Source organism: Nothobranchius furzeri, chromosome 2 (genome assembly GCF_043380555.1).
Source record: "Nothobranchius furzeri strain GRZ-AD chromosome 2, NfurGRZ-RIMD1, whole genome shotgun sequence".
NCBI classification, from domain to species: Eukaryota; Metazoa; Chordata; class Actinopteri; order Cyprinodontiformes; family Nothobranchiidae; genus Nothobranchius; species Nothobranchius furzeri.
In genome coordinates this window covers 4,283,673-4,304,755 of record NC_091742.1, presented here as the reverse complement: position 1 = coordinate 4,304,755, position 21,083 = coordinate 4,283,673, and the positions used below count along the sequence as shown (strand labels likewise).

Below are 21,083 nucleotides of genomic sequence, written 5' to 3'. Positions count from 1 at the left end.
AACGATCTGTGGTGTTTTTTCCGAAGCCGTTACCTAAAATGTTGTCGACAATGAAAATTCTCCTAAAAAATCTCACACGAGCCTTTTGGTTTTCATATCAAATATAAAAATATCTAGAAAAGTCACATCTGAAAAACACGATTCTAACATAATCGTGTCAGTTGATAATAATAATAATAATAATAATAATAATAATAATAATAATAATAATAGCCTTTATTGTCATTGTACAGGATACAACGAAATTGGAGTGCCACTCCCTTGGTGCACAATACAATAATACTTCAAAATTTAAAAGGTCCCCTAAAACAAAATAGTAAGTACAATATATACCGAATAGCACAATATATACAGAATAGCAGCTACAATATATAGTTGCAGCAGCTTTTTGCTAAATTTGTGATGATTGCAAAAATAATATTTATAAATTTGCAGATGACCATTTGGATATTCCCACATTTTCTGCCAAGACTGGAAAGTTTTAAGAAACCTGAGTAAAAAAAGTCAAATTAATTAAAAATACTATTGTATAGGAAATAAATATCAGGAAAAAAATTGTTTCATTTATGACAAATGAAAAAACTGAGTGTATTTTGAAACTACCAAAAAAAAGGCAGAAGAACAGCAACATGAGCAAATGTGTTTTTAATGTTTAATTCTCCAGAGAAACTCCCATTCAGACAGAAAAAAGCTGATCTCAAACACTTCTCATGTAACTTATGAAGCTACATGTTGACTTCAGAGCCTGTAATTTACAGAAAGATGTGTTGCATAAGAAACCAAACAACAGCTGGGGAGCAGACACGAGTTTCATTATTCATTTAGCAGCTGACAAGTTCCCTCTGATGCATGCAAGGCGGTTAAACTTATCTAAAACAGATGCACTACGTCCACATGCTGGCTTCCTGACAGTTCACATGAAGGTAATTCACAGATAAAGCCTTTAAAACCGTCCTACCTGAGCAAGTAAAATGTTGGGATAGACAGCGACTGTGCTGCAGGTATCTGCTCAGGTATTCACATTTTAAAAATTTAAATAAGTTAAAAGATTTACAACCTAATATTACATTGCTATTTTTTGTTCTGTGCACAGGGGAAAACATTTCTTAAAAGGTAAATAAACTAAAGCATGTCCCACATAAGTTTTTCATTAATTCTGCAATGCTGGTTTGGAAAAACAACTAAGTATCCACAAAACCTCATGAAAAGACCTCCTAATGACGCTTTAATTTGTAAGGCACATTTAATAATTACCTGATGCAAACAAAGCTACAGCAAGAATGAACAAAATCACAAGATGAAAATATTATTTTCTTTATCATTGTGCAAGTGGAAATGTCAAAGTTGCTTTTACGACTTATAAAACAAAAGCAGGAAAATGTCTCAAAAACACAAAGTGCAAGCCAACAGTAACGAGAACAGAGACAATAAAATATAAAAAGATATTTTATCATCTTTCTACAAATTTGGAACGGTTTCCTGAGGTCTTGATAGTGTGCATGTGCGTGCATGCGTATGTAGGAACAAGTCCTCCTCTGTAACAGTGTTTATTAACATCTTCATCCGTTACTGCTGCTGTTACAGTTGAGTTAAGCTGCAGTATCCCCCAGTCACCACAAGGGGGTAGAGGTGGGTAACTAATGCATCTGTAATGTTAAAAATAAAAGTCAGCGCACTCAAAAAATGTGGGGATGAAGATTCCACCTCCAGTGGCGTGCCCAGGTCCTTTTAAATAGGGGGGCCCAGGTGGGGCACTTGTGCATGGATGGCATTTATGGTCATGCTATTTATTTATTTATTTGTTATTTTGTAGGGGGCAGGGGAATACATTTAAAGGATGCATCTCTAAACAATGCACCTGGGGTAGCAAACCGGATTCCAGGGGTGGCACGTGCTACCCTAGGTCACTCCCTGGACACGCCCCTGTCCACCTCCTCTCCCACACTCAATCATGGTGTTTTTGAAGCCTTAAATAACTAATTACAACCAGATATGTCAAAAAAAGTTGTTTTGAACATGCAGCAGATCTGCATTTAAAATGCGACCCGGCATAATCGGTATTTATTTTTGTTCATTCTTTGTGTCACTGCCATTCTTTTCTTTTTCCACCCATAAAAATGTCCGATGTGTTAAATTTCTACAAAATTTCCCTGGAATCTGATGCAAAAACTCCATTAAACATGCAGTCAAAGTGCTGGAAACATTTTCCAGTCCAACAGGTCATGCAGGATGCTTATCTACGTCTGTTTTTCCGTGTCAGTCCTGAGCAAAATCAAAAGTTTCTTCTTCTGCTTTGGGAGCGACACGTCTGGTGGCGCTGATCGAGTCGTGACGTCTTATTCTCGGTTTCGTAGGAGTCGGGGGCAGCGAGAGTCTTCTTTTCATCGATAGCAACCTGAGGATCTCACTCACATGCGACTCCAGCAGAGAGAGGCGGCTGCTCAGTTTCCTAATGTCACCTTTCAGCTCCAGCTTGGCCTCGTGCAGTGCCGCCTGAAGCAGGGACTGCTCAGACACCGGCTGGAGGAAGGACTGTCTCATACATACCTCAGTGTAAACCCCTAAACTGTGCTCAAACAGACTTCTCTCCAGTGGGCTCTTTTCCATCGGACTTCGCTCGAAGGAGCTTCTCGAATCTCCGGCTCGATCGATGCGCAGGTCACTCTTAGTGATGCCGCTGTCGCAGGAGTCCGTTTTGTGCAGGATGCTGGTTTCCTCCCCCGCCTCTCCTGCTGTGTTGCCACCTGTTTGCCCGTTCTCCTCTGGTTCCTGGTTCTTTTCAGGAGCTGCAGACTCCTCCGAAGGCTGCATGGCTGCATGCGGCCACTCCTCTGTTTTCTGTGCTCTCTTCTCTTGCTCTGCATCAGGAAGCGACGGCTCAGCAGAGATGGCACTCTTAAATTTGGCCCACCCTCGGACACCTCTGCTGCCGCTGCTCTTGGTAACGCCACCTGCAGCTCCCTCTGCACATGCACCACTGCTGCTCTTGTGACAAATCTCAACCTCTGCACTTAGTCTTGATTTAGACTTCACAGTTTCTTGTGTGCAGTTTAGTTCTGACTTTCCAGCATCTGTGACTGTTTGCAGATGCATGACCACACTGCAGCCATTGCTTATACTCCCCCGTCCTGCTGAGGATTTCCTGTTGCACTCCTGCTGTTGAGAGGACACACTTTGACACTGACTGAAGGAGTCGTAGTGCTGGTGATGCTCCGGCTCCACCTGCACACAGTTTTGGTCAAACGTTTGAGAGTCCCTCTGCTGCTTGAACCTCTGGAACAACTTGCGAACAGGATGGTCTTCGGGGATGGAGAGAGCCACCTCACTCTTCTGGCGCTCCTCCTCTCTCTTCACATCAGCAATCTTTCTGAAGATTACCTGGAAGACAGAATGTGTATGAAGAAATGAAATCAACTCATGAACAATTCCTATTTTAGCTGCAAAGAGCCAACAGCTACTCGCAGCAGAGCAGGGTTTTCTCAGTGAACTTGCTCTTTAACAAAAACAAATCTTGTTTTTTTTTAAAGGTGTGGTTGACTGAAAAAACATTTTTAAATGATCATTTCTGGTTATAATCGGTCACTGAGTTTTTCATCTAGGCTGGACATGAAAATAGTCTCCTACACCCATATCCTGCATTTGCTTCTGATAGAAAATATACCACAAAACTCTAGGATTTGAAAATTCTCACATATCTATGTCACACTGTGAATTTGCATTCATAGCCCCACCCATCTTGGCTTGCACCTGCCCGCAGAAAGGCTTTTAAAAAAATTTGCAGAGAGGAGAGAGGGCGGAGAGTGTCTGGGTGATAGTGACTTTGCAACATGGCTGAACGTGTTCTGTTAGCCAATCAGAAGCAAGGTGTGTGCATATCATTAATAATAATGAGCAATCCTGCTGTTTTCGCCCATTTCTGCACCAGCAAACCTCTGTATCTCGGAACAGAAGCAAGCCTCGTAAGGTATTCATTTAGAGAACATTGCAAATGTTTTGACTAAATGAGTAAACCACATCTTTAAATAAAAAACAATTATTACCGTAAATCCTCTAATACAGGCCTGTATTCAATTAACGGCCGGGTCTCATATTTTGGCCGGTGTCGGAGTCGGCGGGGGTGAATAATGGCCGGTATTTTATTGTGGCCGGGTGGAATGTGGTAACAAGCAAGTACGGGGGGCGGTTGTGTCATCGTCTCACTTTTGATTTGCCAGTGATAGACCGCGAGGGTAACTTTAACCGTGCGGAGATGAAGAGGAGGCGAAAATTTGATATCAAGTTCAAAGAGAACGTGCTGATTATGCTGCAGAACACTCTGGGGAGCAGTAGCAGGGGTTGTATGAACTAGTCGACTTCACTATAGTGACTTTTTATGCCTGTCGTCGACTAGTCGCTGTCACGTGATAATGACCGGCAAGATGCAGCCCTCGGAAAAGACAGCAGCCTGCTATCAGCAGGTGACAAGCTCCTGCGCTCGGGGGGGCAACGCGCCGTGCCAGAGCTTCGGTACTGACACGCGATCGTTCATGTCGGTTCATTTCCTTTAATGTTTTCTGTCTTTTATTTGCGCCTGATGTGTTTCGCTGCTGTGGAGCGGGGCGCATCACCTTGTCCTCCGACGCACCGATCACTGATGCGGCCGCCATGCAGGGAGCACTCCGCTGTTTTTGCGGTCGGTAGATCTGCGTCCTGAGCACGGCCACAGTAACATTATCAAATCAGGTGTCGCCACCTCAAAAACTAATTTAACATGCGATCGTTCATGTCGGCTCATTTACTTTAATGTTTTCTGTCTTTTATTTGCGCCTGATGCGTTTCGCTGTGGAGCGGGACGTATCACCTTGTCATCCGGTGACGCACCGATCACTGATGCGGCCGCCAAGCAGCGAGCACTCCGCAGTTTTTGCAGTCGGTAGATCTTTTAGAACTGCAGTTTAAAGGTAACTCATGAGGTGAATATATATGAACCCAGGTAGCAGTTTTTCTTTAGGATTGAGAGGAGATGCAGGGAGATAATAAACAGGCAGGACAGAAAAATAGTCAAATAATATACAAGTTAGTTTTTGTACCTGGTGGTTGCAACAAACAGACACCATTGAAGGTAATCAGAAGTGAGGAACAGAAAATGAAATAATTATTTTAATGTTTAGAGCAGCAGGAACTCTGAGAGGCTGCAGGCGCATCAGTGAGTTTGCGGCCGCTGCGCAGGGGGAGGGGGGAGATGGCTGAAGCAGAAACTACCATTGTTAAAAGAAATGTGTTTAACTTTGAAAATGTGGGCGCAATATTAATTGTCAAAAACTCCAGCGAACCATTAGTTCATTTTGATCAAATAGAAATAGAGGCCTGCCTCTAATACTGGCCCTCCTTCCAATAAAGGCCTGGAGCTTGATAAGCTTAAGTCAAATACAGGCCCGGGCCTGTATTAGAGGAATTACAGTATTAATTAGTATTCAAGATTCAAATCCATACATCTTTTTCACAGTTTAAACAACAAGCTGTGTTTTTTTAGTTCATTTCTTTATGCACATAAAAGCAAACTTTAAGCTTAGGCAGACACAAAAAACAAAACTCCCCCAAAGTTGCTCGGATTAATAATAGATGGTTTAATATTCATTTAATATGTTTGAGGAGTCATAAATCTTTCAACATGCAGTGCTTTGTTTAGGTTTAGAGCCACTTCAGCAAGTGTGAGTGATTTCAGTTAACAAGTTTACGTAAGATTTCTTCAACGAGAAGATAAAAAAATAAATAAAATTACGGTTATTGCAGAATATTAGAAACCACAGTCTAACCCAGTTATTTTCGTTGTGGAACCATCCCTGCTGACTCACTGTTATGCTGAGCAGCTCTAATATTCCTGAGTTTTCATTTCTGTTCTTTTTAAAGTTTTTTTGTTATGTAATTTTTTCTTCCGCTGAACTCCTTCGCAGATTATTTTTTTCCACAGTCCAAGATGTGTCTTATACGAGCGAGCCCTGAACAAAGCACACGCAAACATGCATTGATCTTCAAGGAAATAATATCCATTAAGAATTTATGAATGAATTTAAAGCATGATGGTATAAAACCTCACGGACACCAAAGAATGGACAACAAAATAACTCTGGGTGGGAAGATTATTACTTCAACAATCTCAGAAGAGTTATGCTTGGAAATGATCATATCCCAGCCAGCGTACTTATAGGCGGGCCCCATATGGGATTTATATATGGGCAAACAGTGTGGGTCCCAGTTGGTTTTATCACAGGGATTTGTTCACAAAGAGAAATCTCTGTGGACCCATGAGTCAATCAAACCATCTGGGTCCCTCTGAAAATCCACGTAGGACCCGTTAGAATCTATGTGGGCAAACCCCTTTGGGGCCACCATGGAAACTGTTTACAAAACCAGTTGAGACCCTTACTAGTTGCCCATATATTTTTCATTTAGGGCCCACCTATGTATGCTGGCTGGGAAATAAACCTAAGATAATACCCCTTTTCTACTTTTAGAGAAAACCAACATATTTCTTTTTATCCACTGTCGTCTGCTCATCAGGGGTCAGGTCGCGGGGGCAGTAGCCAAAGCAGGGAGGCTCAGACTTCCCTCTCCCCCGCCACTTGGGCCAGCTCCTCCGGGGGGATCCCAAGGCATTCCCTGGTCAGCCGTGAGACATAGTCCCTCCAGCGTGTCCTGGGTCTTCCTTTGGGTCTCCTCCTGGTTGGATGTGCTTGGAAAACTTCACCAAGGATGCATCCTAACTAGATGCCTGAGCCACCTCAACTGGCTTCGCTCGATGTGGAGAAGCAGCGGATTTACTCCGATCTACTCCTGGATGATTGAGCTTCTCACCCTATCTCTAAGGGAGAGACCAGACACCCTTCGGAGAAAACTCATTTCGGCCGCTTGTATCCGCGATCTCGTTCTTTTGGTCACTACCCAAAGCTCATGACCATAGGTGAGGATAGGAACGTAGATCGACCAGTAAATCGAGAGCTTCGCCTTCTGACTCAGCTCTCTCTTCACCACGACAGACCGGTACAACGCAGCACCAATCCGCCTATCAATCTCACCCTTCATCTTTCCCGCACTCCATCTTCCCTGACCTGGAGAAGGCATTCTACCCTTTCCCGACTCAAGACCATGATTTTGAGGAGCTGATTCTGATCCCAGCTGCTTCACACTCGGCTGCGAACCGCTCCAGCAAAAGCCGGAGATCATGTTCTGATGAAGCCAACAGGACCACATCATCTGCAAAAGGCAGAGATCTGATCCATAGGCCACCAAAACCGAACCCCTCAACACCATGAAAATTTAGTTTTGAGCTAAAATAAAAAGATGCATGAGCATGAGATCCAGTGTTTTAGTCGTTTGTACCCGTTTCCGTAGATTACAGGTGAGGATGAGGTTGCGAGAGAACGTGTTGGCGAACGCCGTGTAAAAATCCAGCACCCTCATCAGAGCTTCTCTCTTGATGACATGCAGGTCGCAGTAGGTCAGCGCTCGGACGTTTGCACAGGCTCGAGCTAGGGTGGTCTCCTTCCAGAACACGTCCCCGAATACATCACCTTTACCTGGATTAGGCCAAACCATCATCAGTTCATAAAGCCTGCACTCTCATTTCATCATGTGACTGACAAAAGTGAGTATTTGTTGTAAATATGTGCAAAAAAAGAGAAGAAAACATCAGAAACAAAACACGTCTGGAGTACCTAGTATTGCGATGACCTCGTCATCCTGGATGACTTCGAGCGAGCCGGAAACAACGAAGCAGAGCGTATCAACGCTCTCACCGATGTGGAAAATTAGATCCCCAGGTGCACAGTGGATGGTCTGAAATTCCACAGCGAGCGAGCGTAAACAGCCGTCACTTGCCAGGCGAAACGCCGGGTGGTCGTTGAACACCTGCCTGTTGAGGTGCACACAGATGTCTGCACGCATGTCTTTGGGACAGATGGACAGAACCTGAGAGACACAACGAGACTCGTTAAATGGGAATCACATGAAATAATCAAATGAAACACGCACACAGCACACTTACCCGGTCGGTGTCGATGCCTTTAGACATGGCCCACGTGGAGACGATGAAGTCCATCACTCTTTCACTCAGGCCTTTGGGAACCTGGTACAGCTTGAGGAAGTCCCGCACGTTGTTGAGCATCTCGTGGTATCGGTTTGTGTTGGTGTACATCTGCTGGAAGATGGTGGTGACGTTCCCAAAGATGGTTGCATACAGCAACGCTAAAGCAACAGACAAAAAGGTGAACTGTTGGAAGATCTGCTCAACAACGTGAGATGGGAGGGCAGGTTTTACTATGAAAAATTATTTTGAGTAAGACAAAAAATAACTTATCAGCATCATTCAGATTCTGAAAACTGGTGTCTCGTGCACACCTGAAAGCACAGAAAATATTTTTCTACCTCACCAGTATCCCCTCAGGGGAACAGCAGTGTCTTGTGCAACTAACCTGGTGTGCATGAGGAGCTGATTTTTAAAAGTACACTCTACAAAATTAAATAATAGATTTATTTAACCAAGTTATGACAGCTGGTTTCACTAAACCTCGTTAAAGGGGCCATCTCAGGGAAAATCCACTGTTTGGAGCTTTTTACCCTGCGATATTGTTATTTCCTCATGACCCCCAAACCCATTTTTGGCTGCATTCATGCATTTTCCTGTTTCAGCTTCAAATTTACAGTTTTACTTTGAAAATCCTGTAAAGCCTTAATCTCATCATCAGACCATGCTTCTGTCCTGGAAGCTAGCCTCTGGTCTGAAACTGGTCTCCTCTGGCCAGCACAGGACATGAGGCTTAGGCGACTATTCACATATAACAGACTTGGTAGTCTGGTGGTTAGAGTGCTGGACTAGCATGAAGGTTCACATCCTGGTCTCAGCAGTAACTAGTTTCTCTTTTTAGCTACACTTGCCAGTATGATGTTTTCAATCCTTCATTGATGAACCGTTTAGAATATAAGGACTAATGTGTATTTATTTTTACTTGTTTTCAATCCTTCATTGATGAACCGTTTAGAATATAAGGACTAATGTGTATTTATTTTTACTTTCTTTGTTTATTTAGCCAGTGTGAGTCCATGTGAGGTGAGCAGAGCAAATCAACTAAAATGCTGCTTGGAAATGGCCAAATGCAAAGATCTTTAGAGACACAAAATATTTTGCGGAAAATAATCAATAAAACTAAATCATAAAAACATAAAATCAGCTTCGCCTAAGACGCTGTTATAGGCACGTTTTTTCTGAGTGGGCATAGGCGGAGTTTCACTGAAACAAAGCGTTTTATTTCCAGATATAAAATCAGGCTGAAAAAAATAACTTGTAATTAAGATAAGTGTATGTTATGTTGAAGATTTTATGTTGAAGAGCAAGTTAACATAAAAGCAGTTTCTTACTTGCTATTTCTCAAATACTATCGGTCACGCTACGTTTCACATACAGGCCAAATTTGAAAATATTCTTCTTCCCCTTTTAGCGGTAGAAAGATAATAGGTGAGGAAATGTTTGGGGAAGAAAAAAGCCACACCGATCCACATCACACTGAAAATTTGCATTCCTGGACTCACCATTCTTGGCTCACAACCAGGGATGGTTGTGTAGATTTTTGCAACCAGGAGAGAGCAGAGTGCACCTCAGCTAGTAAGCTAACTGTTAGCATTAGCAACACCACAACATGGCAGAACCCCTTCAGGATTGGGTTATTTGTGGAGATTGAAAATCAACATTTCAGAGCGAACAGAGGCAGTGGAAGAGTTGTGTTGCTGTTGGCCAATCAGAGGCAAGATGTTCAAACATCATGAATAATAAGTAAAGCTCCAAATCACGTCGTTTTGTGCTCGCCTCTCGTCTGGCTAACATTTACTTCCTGAAACAAGAGTGCCAGAGCTTTTTCCACAAAGATGAAGTCACAATGAATTAATTTATACTAGAGACCACTGCAAATGTACTGAAATAACAAGTGAATGAGAACTTTAAGTAAATTCAACGTTTAATTTCTTACAGTGTATGCAGCAGCTTGAGTTTCACTTACTCTGAACTAATCCTTTTTGTGACAATTTGTACAAAAACACACCTTAGATCCCCACCTTTGCTTCAATCCTTGTTCAAAGGTTACAGCTCAGGGCTTAAATGCTCAGCAGGTAAACTTTGGTACACATTATAATTAAAGTTCACAGCGCAATAGGATTTTATTGCTTTTATTGCTTCAAATGTAAACTTATGTTATTATACTGGAACTGCTGAAATTTTTGCACAGAATGGCAATTTATTGCATATCTATGAATAAAATCTCATCATAAACATTTCATTTACATCACATTTTCACATTTTACTCATTATTTACAGCAGGCTACAGGTGTTTAGAGACTTTTTTTTTAATTAAACAGCATTTCCTCAAAAAGAAAAAGAAAACCTACAAACCCTCACATTGTGAGTGGTGCATTAAGTCTTTATGAGGCATTTATTTTTCACTCTGGAAGAGTGTCGAGCTGCAGTGACCTCAAAGAGTCACTCAGGATCTCATATCATGAGGTTTTAACCACTCAAGGAGAAAACGTTGTCTCCGCTCTCCTCAGCAAGACCACAGAGGTTAAGATGCAGATCCAACGTGATGGCTCATTGTCCACTTACTTCACTTCCAGCCTGCAGGCGACTCTCCATTTACTACAAGTTGCTCTTTGCTATCACCTAATTACCGTATCTGTAGCAACAGAATAGGCAGGCATGGCTGAAACTGACACGACAGTGTGACCGAGATTGCTTGTTGAGATTGGGGCACCATCAGAGTAATGGGTGTTTACTTTAGGAAGTAAAAAAGGAAAACCTCGGAAGTGAAGCTGTCACTTCCTGAGTTCTCACTGCTTTTATTGCATCACTTTTCGTGCTATTTTACAAGAGAGCAACAAAGGTCAAAGGTGAAGCTCTTAGTCTATTAAAGGATAGTGAAAAGAAAATAAATGTGTTCCTGTGTATGTGTAAACGTGGTAATATTAGTTAACATAATTATAAATCTGTTTCATCATATCATTTACAAAAATTAATAGGCTGGCAGACAAACTGATATTTAAGGAGTAAACGAGCCATTTATTTTAATAGAAATGTTAGTTGGAACTATTTTTAGCATTACATCCCAAAATTAAAGCAATTTTTCTGTTACATAAGCAAAATGATAAAACCATTAGGGGGAAATGTACTGGGTTACACAACAACACAGTACGGTGTGTATTTTACCCGCCTCTGAGTTCATGTTACACAAGACTCCCATGAACTTGGTTCAGATCTTTAAAGTGGGCTTCTGTTGAAACCCTGTGAACCATTGCTATCACAGCTGCTGTAACTAGCTCTTTGGGTGATATCTGTTAGGAGAAAAATAGGGCATCAACCTATTTTGTGGCAGATGTTTACATGAAAGATTAGCGATGGCACAGGTGTATCGAGGGCTGCATTCCATTTAGAATGTGTTGCCCTCGTTAATACACCACTGCTTTCTCTACTCTTTCAAATCAAAATGGCTGCAGTATACTAGACCTATTCTGACAAGATTGATAAGCCAATGGCTAGCCAAAGTGGGGCCAAGTCCACGGTGTGTTCCTGCAAATTAAAAGCCTATAAATATTTAATTTAATTAACTTTTTCCACAGCCATCAATGTTGTGCATTTATTCAGGTTTGAATGATTAAATTACTAGATACATTTTATATTACAACTGAAGTGACACAACTAGCACTTAACCATAAATATTTTTGTAAACAATTTTGTAATGTGAAATTTACAGCAGAGTAAAGATATATGAATTAACGTCTATCTAAATGAATATGGCCTCCTTTTAGTTTGAGTTGGTTTTAGATTGTAAAAAAAAAACTCTTTAGAACTAACTAGTACTGTTTCTCCAAGCTGAGGTTGTTCAAGGAGCATCTCCAACAAATATGTCATTAATTGTGCTAAAGTTTCACAGGAACCCACTTCAAAACCATTCCAATTACTGCTAATGCTAGCCTGAGCTACTGCTAAAGTACTTGTTGAGTAAGAGGAAAACAGCAAAGAAGAATGTCAGAGAACACATGACATTCCAGGATGTTCCAAGAAACCCAGCCTTTGAATTAATGCCAGAGAGATCCATAATTTGCCTACTGAGATGTTCAGATGCTGAACATGGCTTTACACTAGCGTCACAGAGGCATTGGGGTAATCAGAACGAAGCTCATTTAATATTCATGTCCTGGCTGAGTGTTGCATCAGAAACTTGACCAGTTTAATTTTTAACACCACTCTGCAGCCCTCTACTGACCAAAAACCATACTTGATAGTTTTGTGGAGCAGGTAGGTGTCCTATAGGGGGAGCTCTTTATCTGCTTACTGCAGATTAGCTATAATGCTAGCAGGTAGCATTATCAGTTCGCTGATTGTCAGTACAAAGCAAAGGAAGAAGAAAAATAAGTTTGCTTTTTCTGTTGGCATCATGGTGGTGCCTGGAAGTAAAAGTAAGAGATTCATGTCTTTGGAGGCGAAGCAAAGAGCTAAAACTAGAGTGAACATCAGTGCAGCCTATGCTAGTTTTAGGCAGCTACAAGAGGCTATAAAATCACAGACTAATGGTGACCTGGCTTTGTTGCTATTGGACTTGTAAGTATTAATATTTTTGACCAATAGTGAGGATCTTTTTACTTCATGGTTTATTTTAGTATTATCTTGCTCATGTTAGTGTTAGCTCGTTGTATAGCGCTAGCTACTGCAGGGTTGTTTACGACAGTATTAGCTTGCTCATGTTAGTGTTAGCTCATAGCACTAGCTACTGCAGGGTTGTTTACGATAGTATTAGCTTGCTCATGCTAGTGTTAGCTCATTGTATAGCGCTAGCTACAGCAGGGTTGTTTACGATAGTATTAGCTTGCTCATGCTATTGTTAGCTCGTTGTATAGCGCTAGCTACTGCAGGGTTGTTTACGACAGTATTAGCTTGCTCTTGTTAGTGTTAGCTCATTGTATAGCACTAGCTACAGCAGGGTTGTTTACGACAATTCTAATTCCACTTTCAACCAGAAGGATGGAGGAGCAGGAAACTGCTCTGTGTTACTTTAACAGTGAGTTGCTGATTTACACTGCCTTTAGGTTAATTATCAATATGTTAGCACAAGGGCTGCACAATATTGGCCTTGGCTAACTGTTTAATTGTTTATTTACTTATTTAAGTGTTTACTTATTTAAGTGTTTACTTATTTAAGTGTTTAGGACTATGTTTAAATATAGAGACAGAAAATTATGACATAGTATTTTGGCCGTTTTGTCCTAAACTAAACATTTATAGCCAGTTACAAATTAAGCTCAGAACAACAATGTAAAAGTACACTGAAAAAAAACAAACATAGTTTTGTGATGAGAATGAGCCAAAATCCTAAAAATACCCACCTTTTTAAAAGGAGAGGTGTATTTGGACTTTAGTGTATTAGGTATTAACTCATACACACAGCTTTTCTGATGTGATGAGGAACCTTCAGACAGACTATCACGGAGCAGGCGGTGATGGGCGCTGGGCATGTCACATTTTATCATCAGCAAAGACAAGTCCTAACCTCAGCTCTGTGGTTAAAACTGTAGTGAAATGAAAATAAAAGGCTGCTTTTGGTTTATGATGTATCTGAGAACAAGATTTAATCCGCTGTCCGCTCACACACAAGAACAAACACACACTGATTTTGAGTAAGTGCTTGTTAACAAATTCAGCATTAACGTGTATTGATCATCGGCTGATTTGTGTATATCTGAGCAGATGCTCCTGTTTAACATGTAAAATCAGCTGTGGTTTTGTAGCCAGCAGGACTGTGGGGAGTCTTTCCAAGTGAGCTTGTAAGTGTGTTCACCCTGGCTCTGCTGGTACATTATTCATGCATGAACAAGACAAAAAGCCAAAGGGAGTTTGTTTGGACTGAACCGACAGAGAAATAGAAACGCTTCCTCTGTTTTAAAACTGTTTTTCCTGCATTCATACCTGAAATCAAGGTCACAGCATTTCAACCATGTTTTACGGTGATGTTACATCACCGTATCTCTAAGTGACTTGATTGGAGGATAGCTTTTTTTTAAAAATAAAAGAATATTCAGATGTTTATAAGTTACTTACAGCCCACCATCATCATAGCCACGGAGAAAATCTTCTCCCCATCTGTCGTCGGAGCAATGTTGCCAAATCCGATGGTGGTCAGGCTCGTCATGGTGAAGTAGAGAGAAGATATGTACAGGGTGTCTTTACTGGGACCACCTTCCCACTGGCCCGTCCCACTGGCGTTGTAGCGGTAAGGCGTCCCGATACTCAAGGCCAGCTGGTAGAGCCAGCTGTCCGTCTTGATGCTGTTGGTGGACTCGTCGATCACCTCGTGGTCCCCGATGCTGTACCAGATGCAGGCGAGCCAGTGGGCCACCAGACCAAAGACACACACCAGCAGGACCAAGACGGCTGCACCGTACTCCAGATAGTGGTCCAGTTTTCGGGCCACTCGGCCCAATCGAAGCAGGCGGATCACTTTTAGGGAACTGAAGAGGCTGCTGAGACCCTACAGGGACATGGACAAGGGACAAACTTTTATGTGTTACAATATTTGTGTGTTTGAAGTGTGAATAAGTAATGATTTCTGGTCCTGTGGTGAAAGCAAAAACAATATTTGATGTTATTATAGAAAATAATGGATTAAACAGAAAACTTTTATCACATCTGACAGACAGGGTCCAACCCTGATTATTATTACAGAGACACGTTTGTGTCCACCTGCTGAATTTAGGTCTATTATCTAGTCCTCTGTTTACCTCTTATCAACACCTTTTACAAAAGCTGATCTGCTGTTTTTTTTGTTCAGCCAGTGATCCGACAAACGAGTCTTCCACCTTTCGAATGTCTCAAACAGCTGATTTCATGTTCCTGAACATTTTTGTTCTGCGTAAAAAGTTTGGACAAAAAATTCACAGGAGTTATTGGTTAAAGACTAAAATTTGAGTTCTGGGTCTCCAAAGACTTTATAGTGTGTTCCATTTGTGCTCATTTGCAGGGGCGGTCCTAGCCCATTTGGTGCCCTGGGCGAACACCCTTTCTTCTGATTGGTGCCCTTGTTTTCCAAAAGACACACACACAGGCATGTTGTCATGGCACCATGCTCCTGAGAAAAAAGTTTATTTTTCTTCTTCTTTTTTTTTTTTTTTACCTTTTTTAATTACCCATTCAGATATTATCACCTACTCCACAATGACACCATACGCAAAAACTGAAGGACTGTACTAAAGCCTCTTTTGTGTCCGTCTTAGCGCATTTTTTCCTTTTCTTAATTAGCCTTTAAGCACACTTTGTTGTACCTTGCAGCAATTTGTGGCCCTTTTGGTTTTTATTTGTGTAATTTTAACTTATTTTAATGATTTAATTTTCTTAATTACTTTGGATAGTGCTTTTACTTGTTCTCTTTGACTGTTATTTTTAGTACGTATTTTATGCTTGATTATTTATGCTATGCCTGTTATGTGTTCTAGCTAACTTAGCAGTTTCTGCTATGTTTCTGTTGTTTGTGTCCAAGCCTTTGGCTCTTTTGTACTGTACTTTGGTTAGCTGCCATGCTATCGTTAAAACTGTGCATATACATAAATTGGTATGGTATGGTATGGTATGGTTTGCTGCCCCTCTCGTGATGCTGCCCTAGGCTATTGCCCAGGTCGCCCATATCAAAAACTGCTACTGCTCATATGTTGTAGTTCTTGAGTTCTAAGTCAGAGAAATCTGCTGGAATTATTCCAAAGTTTTAATTCTGCATGAGAAAATGTGAGTTTTTTCACCAGCCTTGATTCAATATGGCCACCTAGTGCATAAAAGGTTTGCATCGATAAATCACTCGTTCACGTTATAATCTCAAATACCGAACATGTTCCATTACGATAGACTGTTAGTGCCTGGTTCCTGAAGCACAACTAGCAAATCCTGCTGGTTTTCCACAGTCATGTGTGACATCATTCCGATTCCTCTGATATGGGATTCTTTTTGGATATAACACGCTATTAATGCATTTGAATATTCACCAGGAAAGACATACTGGGAGGACAGAGTCTTCTACCCGTGTGGTGTTTCTGTGGAAATGGGAAAAGTCCCGGAGATGGCTCGATGGAGAGGCGTGTGGGATCACATCCTTCACAGGAAACAACAAGGAAAAGACAGTTAATAATAAAGCACTCGTACAGCATGAAGTAGCAGAAATAATTACTCACCTCATCAACATTTTCAAAGGCGTTGATGATGTCATAGGGCAAGCAGGACAGCAGGTCAATGACAAACCACGTCTTTAGGTAATTCATTCGAATCAGCTTGGCGTCGGATATAACCTCCCCAGCTGGACCCACGAATGTAGTGTGGAAGTTCAGAACAATGTCAATCAGGAAGATGACGTCAACAACGCTGTCCACCACCAACCAAGCCAGGTTGTTGTGTCTGGTCCTGAAGGAGACGTTGTAGGGCACCATGATGGCAGTGTAGAAGGTGAGGATTAGGATGACCCAGTCCCACGTGGTCTTGAAGGTGCAGTAGTGGAGGATGATGTGAGGGGGGGTCTTAGGGGCCTCTTGTTTGTACTGGGGGAGAATATCTGATCCCAGCTGAAGAGCCTTTCAATGAGAGGGAACATCAAACCAGGATCTTCAAACAAACTAGTGTTCATGTTTTTCTAAGATCTACTTCAGATCTTTTTCTGTAAAAATGATCATACCTGTTATAGCTCTTTGAATAGCCTCAGCTTAGAGAAACATAGATTTTTTTGACTACCCTGCTAGTTTGAGCAATGCTAAGACCAGAGTATATTTTGTCTATGTAAAGCAACTCCAGTGTGTAAAAAATACCATGAACCCTAATTTTTTTAATTCTTGGTTCTTTGTGTAGAAATGTAATGATTTTGTATCCAGAAATGCTCCATGCTACTGCTATCTGCTAATGTTGCAAATAACCATAGAAAGCTATTCTATAAATTAGCATTCACCTCAACATCTAAGCATTTTTGAGGCTGGAATAAATTCAAGAACCTGATTTTTAACTAACCTGGCAAGCAATCCCATAAATGTAAATAAATAGTCTGGCGACGACTCATAGGCTGAACTCAGTCGTAGGGGCATAATCTAAGGCTGTCTTTCATATTGTCTCTGCACACAATTGGCCTAGGACCAATCAGGGCAACAAACTATAAGGTATATTCCTAGTGACAGAAATCAGTCAACGGGGCAGTCTGCCATATGCCGCAGAAGAGTGTTGATTGTTCTCAGCCTTTCTACAGAATCCACTTTAAAAGATCTGAACCATCACTTCAGCAGGTTCTGCTCACCTCTACCAGCCTGGATGGCTTGTGGCTGACCTCGGTCTTGTTTAGAGGCGCCAACTGCTGAACCAAGTTACGGTTGTTGGTAAGTGCTCTCGTGAGCCTCGCAAATTTAGTCCATCCTACGAAAACACAAACATTTTAATTATTTGTTGAGATTATATAAACTGGTCAGTACAGGAATGATGTGGTGGAACATAAATACACTGGAAGAATTTCAGTTTTTTCTGCTTTTATTGTGAAACTTGTTAGCTTTCCTCATGGCGCCTGACTGTCTTTTCTTTCTACTTGATGTCAGTTAAAAGTCTCCGTTGTCCTTGAGTCCCCAGGGACTTGGACGTGGTCCTGGGTGGACCCTAGAGAGCTGTGTTCACTGACCTGAATATGCAACACCTGGACAATTCTGTGTTAAACACCAGGAGACAAATGTCTGTAAAGTCACCCATGTGAACTCAAGAGTTGTGGATTCACTTCACCCTCAGCTGTCTTACAGTTGTAGTTCTGGATTGTTTGAGATGGACCCTCATTTTTTAGTGTAAAACAAAAAAGTGTGTCTGGGAAAAAAACCAAAGGCGTCCTCACCTTTAGCTGATTCATCTTCGATGGGCTGTTTGAAAAGTGTGATGTCTCTGAAGGTGCAGAGGAAAAGCACCACCTTGTCGTTTTCATTTCGGATCGGAGCGACTTGCATGTAAAGCCATATTGGTGTTCCTGATGGAAACAGAATGAGACATCTTAAGACACGAGGAGTAAAATTTTTTAAAACATTTTAAAAACACATTCTTACACTCACTGTTCTTGGTATAAAGAAGCACCTCGTGGAAGTTAGACTCATGGCTGTCGAAGGTTTGTCTAATTTTTTCTGTAGTCTTTCTGTCGGTCAGGTCACCGTACATAAAGCTGGAACACAGGAAAAAAGAGGAAATTAAACAGAGGACACAACATTTATATTTAAATAAGGGGTGGCACTTGATTAAAAATTAATCTAATTAATCAGAGGCTTTGTAATTAATTAATCTTGATTAATCACATTTTGTTCAATCAAGACAATTTGCCCCAGAGCATTATTTTTTTATTAAAAATAATGTTAGTGAAGCACAGATCACACAACCACACCTGACGGTCTATTTCACCTGTGTTGTTCTGGTGATTTAGGTGTTTTGGCCGAAAATCAAAAATACATATTTGGATCATTTTCGGCCAAAAAATTTCAGTGGCCGCATTTTCAGTGCATTACTATTGCTTTATATATATATATATATATATATATATATATATATATATATATATATATATATATATATATATATATATATATATATATATATATATACACTATATATATATATATATATATATATATATATATATATATATATATATATATATATATATATAACTTGATTAAATAAATTCAACATTTCCTTCTTAACAGTGTACAAAGATAATACTAGATTGCTTTTTATTTCTTTGGCATTGCAATCAGGACTATCATATAAAAAGCAGTTTATTTAGAGATCAGATTCTGTGTTTTTATTTCCTTTACTTTTCTAAGAGTCATCGAGATTTATTATAAAAAATAAAACATGTGCAGTAATAAATTATGAATGGAAGTTTTCAAACAAGCAACATTTTCTAAGAAACAGCCCACAGTCTTACCACCGTTTAAAGGACAGATGGGCTCATACCTGCACGTGCTGCTCTTGTGCATGACCTCAGCTCTGTGGTATCCAGACAGCTTGCAGAATCCATCATTGCTGTACACAACTGGCCACTCCACAATCTGTGCATTTCCCAACAGGAAACTGGTTTCTGGAGCAAAGTGGAGATGTTTTTAAAGCTGGAAATATACTCAAGGAGACACGTTTTGGCTTTCAAAGTGCATAAATTTTAAAAATAAATAAGGTTTCGATGCAAATGAAGAAATATCTGTGTGGTCTTTAACCTGCTCTGTGGTAATTAGGGGATTTTGCTAAAAATGTAAATAATGAAACAGTTAAAATCACAATAATAATAATGAGCAATTTCCAACCACTTATATTTACTTCAGCTGCCAAATACAATAGAGATAATAAGCAAACTCATCAATGTTTTAAGCAATCAGACGAGTCACGGGGCAGAAATATTTGCTGATGAAGGATTTATGTTCTGCCCTTAATGCAAATAAAATATTGATGGAAGCTTAAAAGTTCTTCATCTTCAGTCTGGAGGCTGGAGAGACACAACGAGCGAAACCATCGCTTCTCCAATTTAAATTGCACAACATTTGAAAGTTAAATGGAAAATGCAGAAACATTAATACCAGATGTAAAAATCATAATCTATTCATTTGGTTTCTCTGATGATAAATTTGAAACCTGCATTTAGAAAAGTTCAGGTTATCTCATTGGATTGTGATAAAATACAAGCTTTTCAAAAACTTTCCTGATGTTTCATTCAAGATGTCTGAAGATGCTTCAGTTGAAGCTCACGCATTTCCTCTCAGTCTCCCTGACAGCCTGTCAGTCTGCCAGAGGAACGTTTAACAGCATTAATACTGAAAGCGTTACAGTAGAACGCAGCTGTCCTCTAAATGGAGAAAGAAGTGTTTTCTTTCAGAAATGGCTCCAAAATCTTTAATTTATCATAAAACAGTAACATCTAGATATGTTTTACAACCAAAAACTAATACATCTATTTTCCACATTATTGAATCAAGTTTATATTAGTTTTGTGATTATTTGAGACAGATTTTTAACCACTGGAACTTTACTGGACTCAAAGATGAAAATTTAAACATTAATTTAAATCATATTACAGTTGTATTCACTGATTCTACACTTTAAAAAAAATCTACTCTTGTAAGGGCAGAATTCCTCAGTAAAAACAGTTAAAATGTTCAAATTTCCTGTTTAATTTTGCAATGAATGAAACAGGAACATTTCTAAATCGTGCATATTTTTTTATTCATGCAAAAAAAGATAATAAGAATAAACACTGAAACAAGCCATGAAACGCAAGCAAATTGTTGAGAAGCAACATAATGTGTGCAAAAATATGCATTTTATTTATTTATTTATTTTTCTGCAGACACATTAATAATTAAATACGTTCATGTTAGGCTGCATAATGATGTTTAAAATAACAAAAACAAAGCAATTTGCCAACTAATCATTCAACTCGTATTTTTTCTTCATGGCATAAATATTTTTAACTTGCACGGTTCCGATTGCATTAGTTTTTATTTAGTGGTTAATTCATCGTAGCAGGTAAAAGTCATTATAATAGTGAAACTGCAGCTTTCTGAAGAATTGCTTGCTTATTTTGTTCTCTGCTCAATTGAATGAACAGAAGAATTACATTAGAACCCACAGAACAACATAAACTTCACTTTAGTCCTTGTCTAGGAGGATAAAACTCACCGCTGGAGCGCCGGACAATGTTTTCCAGGAAGGTGTTCTGCGGGGCCACCAGCCCCCTCTTCCCCCCATGCATGATGACTCGGTCCTGGACTAAAACGATCTCCTGTTCGGGCTGCAGCACCACTTCACAGCAGTCTGAATGCAGCGACCTGGCAAGATCTAGTTCACATCATCGGAAATATTACATCCGGTGAGTGGTTACAAAAATAAAAGCATCGTTTTCAAATAAAATAACCTCAAATTACCAACAGTTTATTTTATTATAAATATTAGGTAACTTGTTATTCCTTTAAGGGTGGGCTTTTGTTATTATTTTAGCCACATTGCCGTGCTAGCAAAATAATAAATTAACAGATTT

At 40.2% G+C, this 21,083-nt stretch overlaps 1 protein-coding gene across 1 annotated transcript; it reads right to left on the bottom strand.

The window, feature by feature from the left end:
* Positions 1–628: 628 nt before the first annotated feature.
* LOC107377579 (voltage-gated delayed rectifier potassium channel KCNH5) lies at positions 629–20,871 on the bottom strand. The gene is made up of 12 exons (XM_015947269.3): positions 20,726–20,871; positions 19,013–19,136; positions 18,118–18,224; positions 17,907–18,035; positions 17,331–17,446; positions 16,231–16,623; positions 16,059–16,151; positions 14,114–14,543; positions 8,024–8,223; positions 7,695–7,947; positions 7,360–7,556; positions 629–3,378 (listed from the first exon to the last, which is right to left on the bottom strand). Exons 1-12 carry the CDS (start codon positions 20,796–20,798, stop codon positions 2,257–2,259), a joined length of 3,237 nt encoding a protein of 1,078 aa, XP_015802755.1. The 5' UTR covers positions 20,799–20,871; the 3' UTR covers positions 629–2,256.
* Positions 20,872–21,083: the final 212 nt, after the last annotated feature.

Coding starts and splice junctions, on each gene's coding strand:
- LOC107377579 (XM_015947269.3), bottom strand. CDS start 20,798: ATGCATGGGGGGAAGAGGGGGCTGGTGGCCCCGCAGAACACCTTCCTG. Junction 18,036..18,117: donor GCTTCTTTATACCAAGAACA/GTGAGTGTAAGA, acceptor TGTTTCCATCAG/GAACACCAATATGGCTTTAC. Junction 7,948..8,023: donor AAGGCATCGACACCGACCGG/GTAAGTGTGCTG, acceptor TGTGTCTCTCAG/GTTCTGTCCATCTGTCCCAA.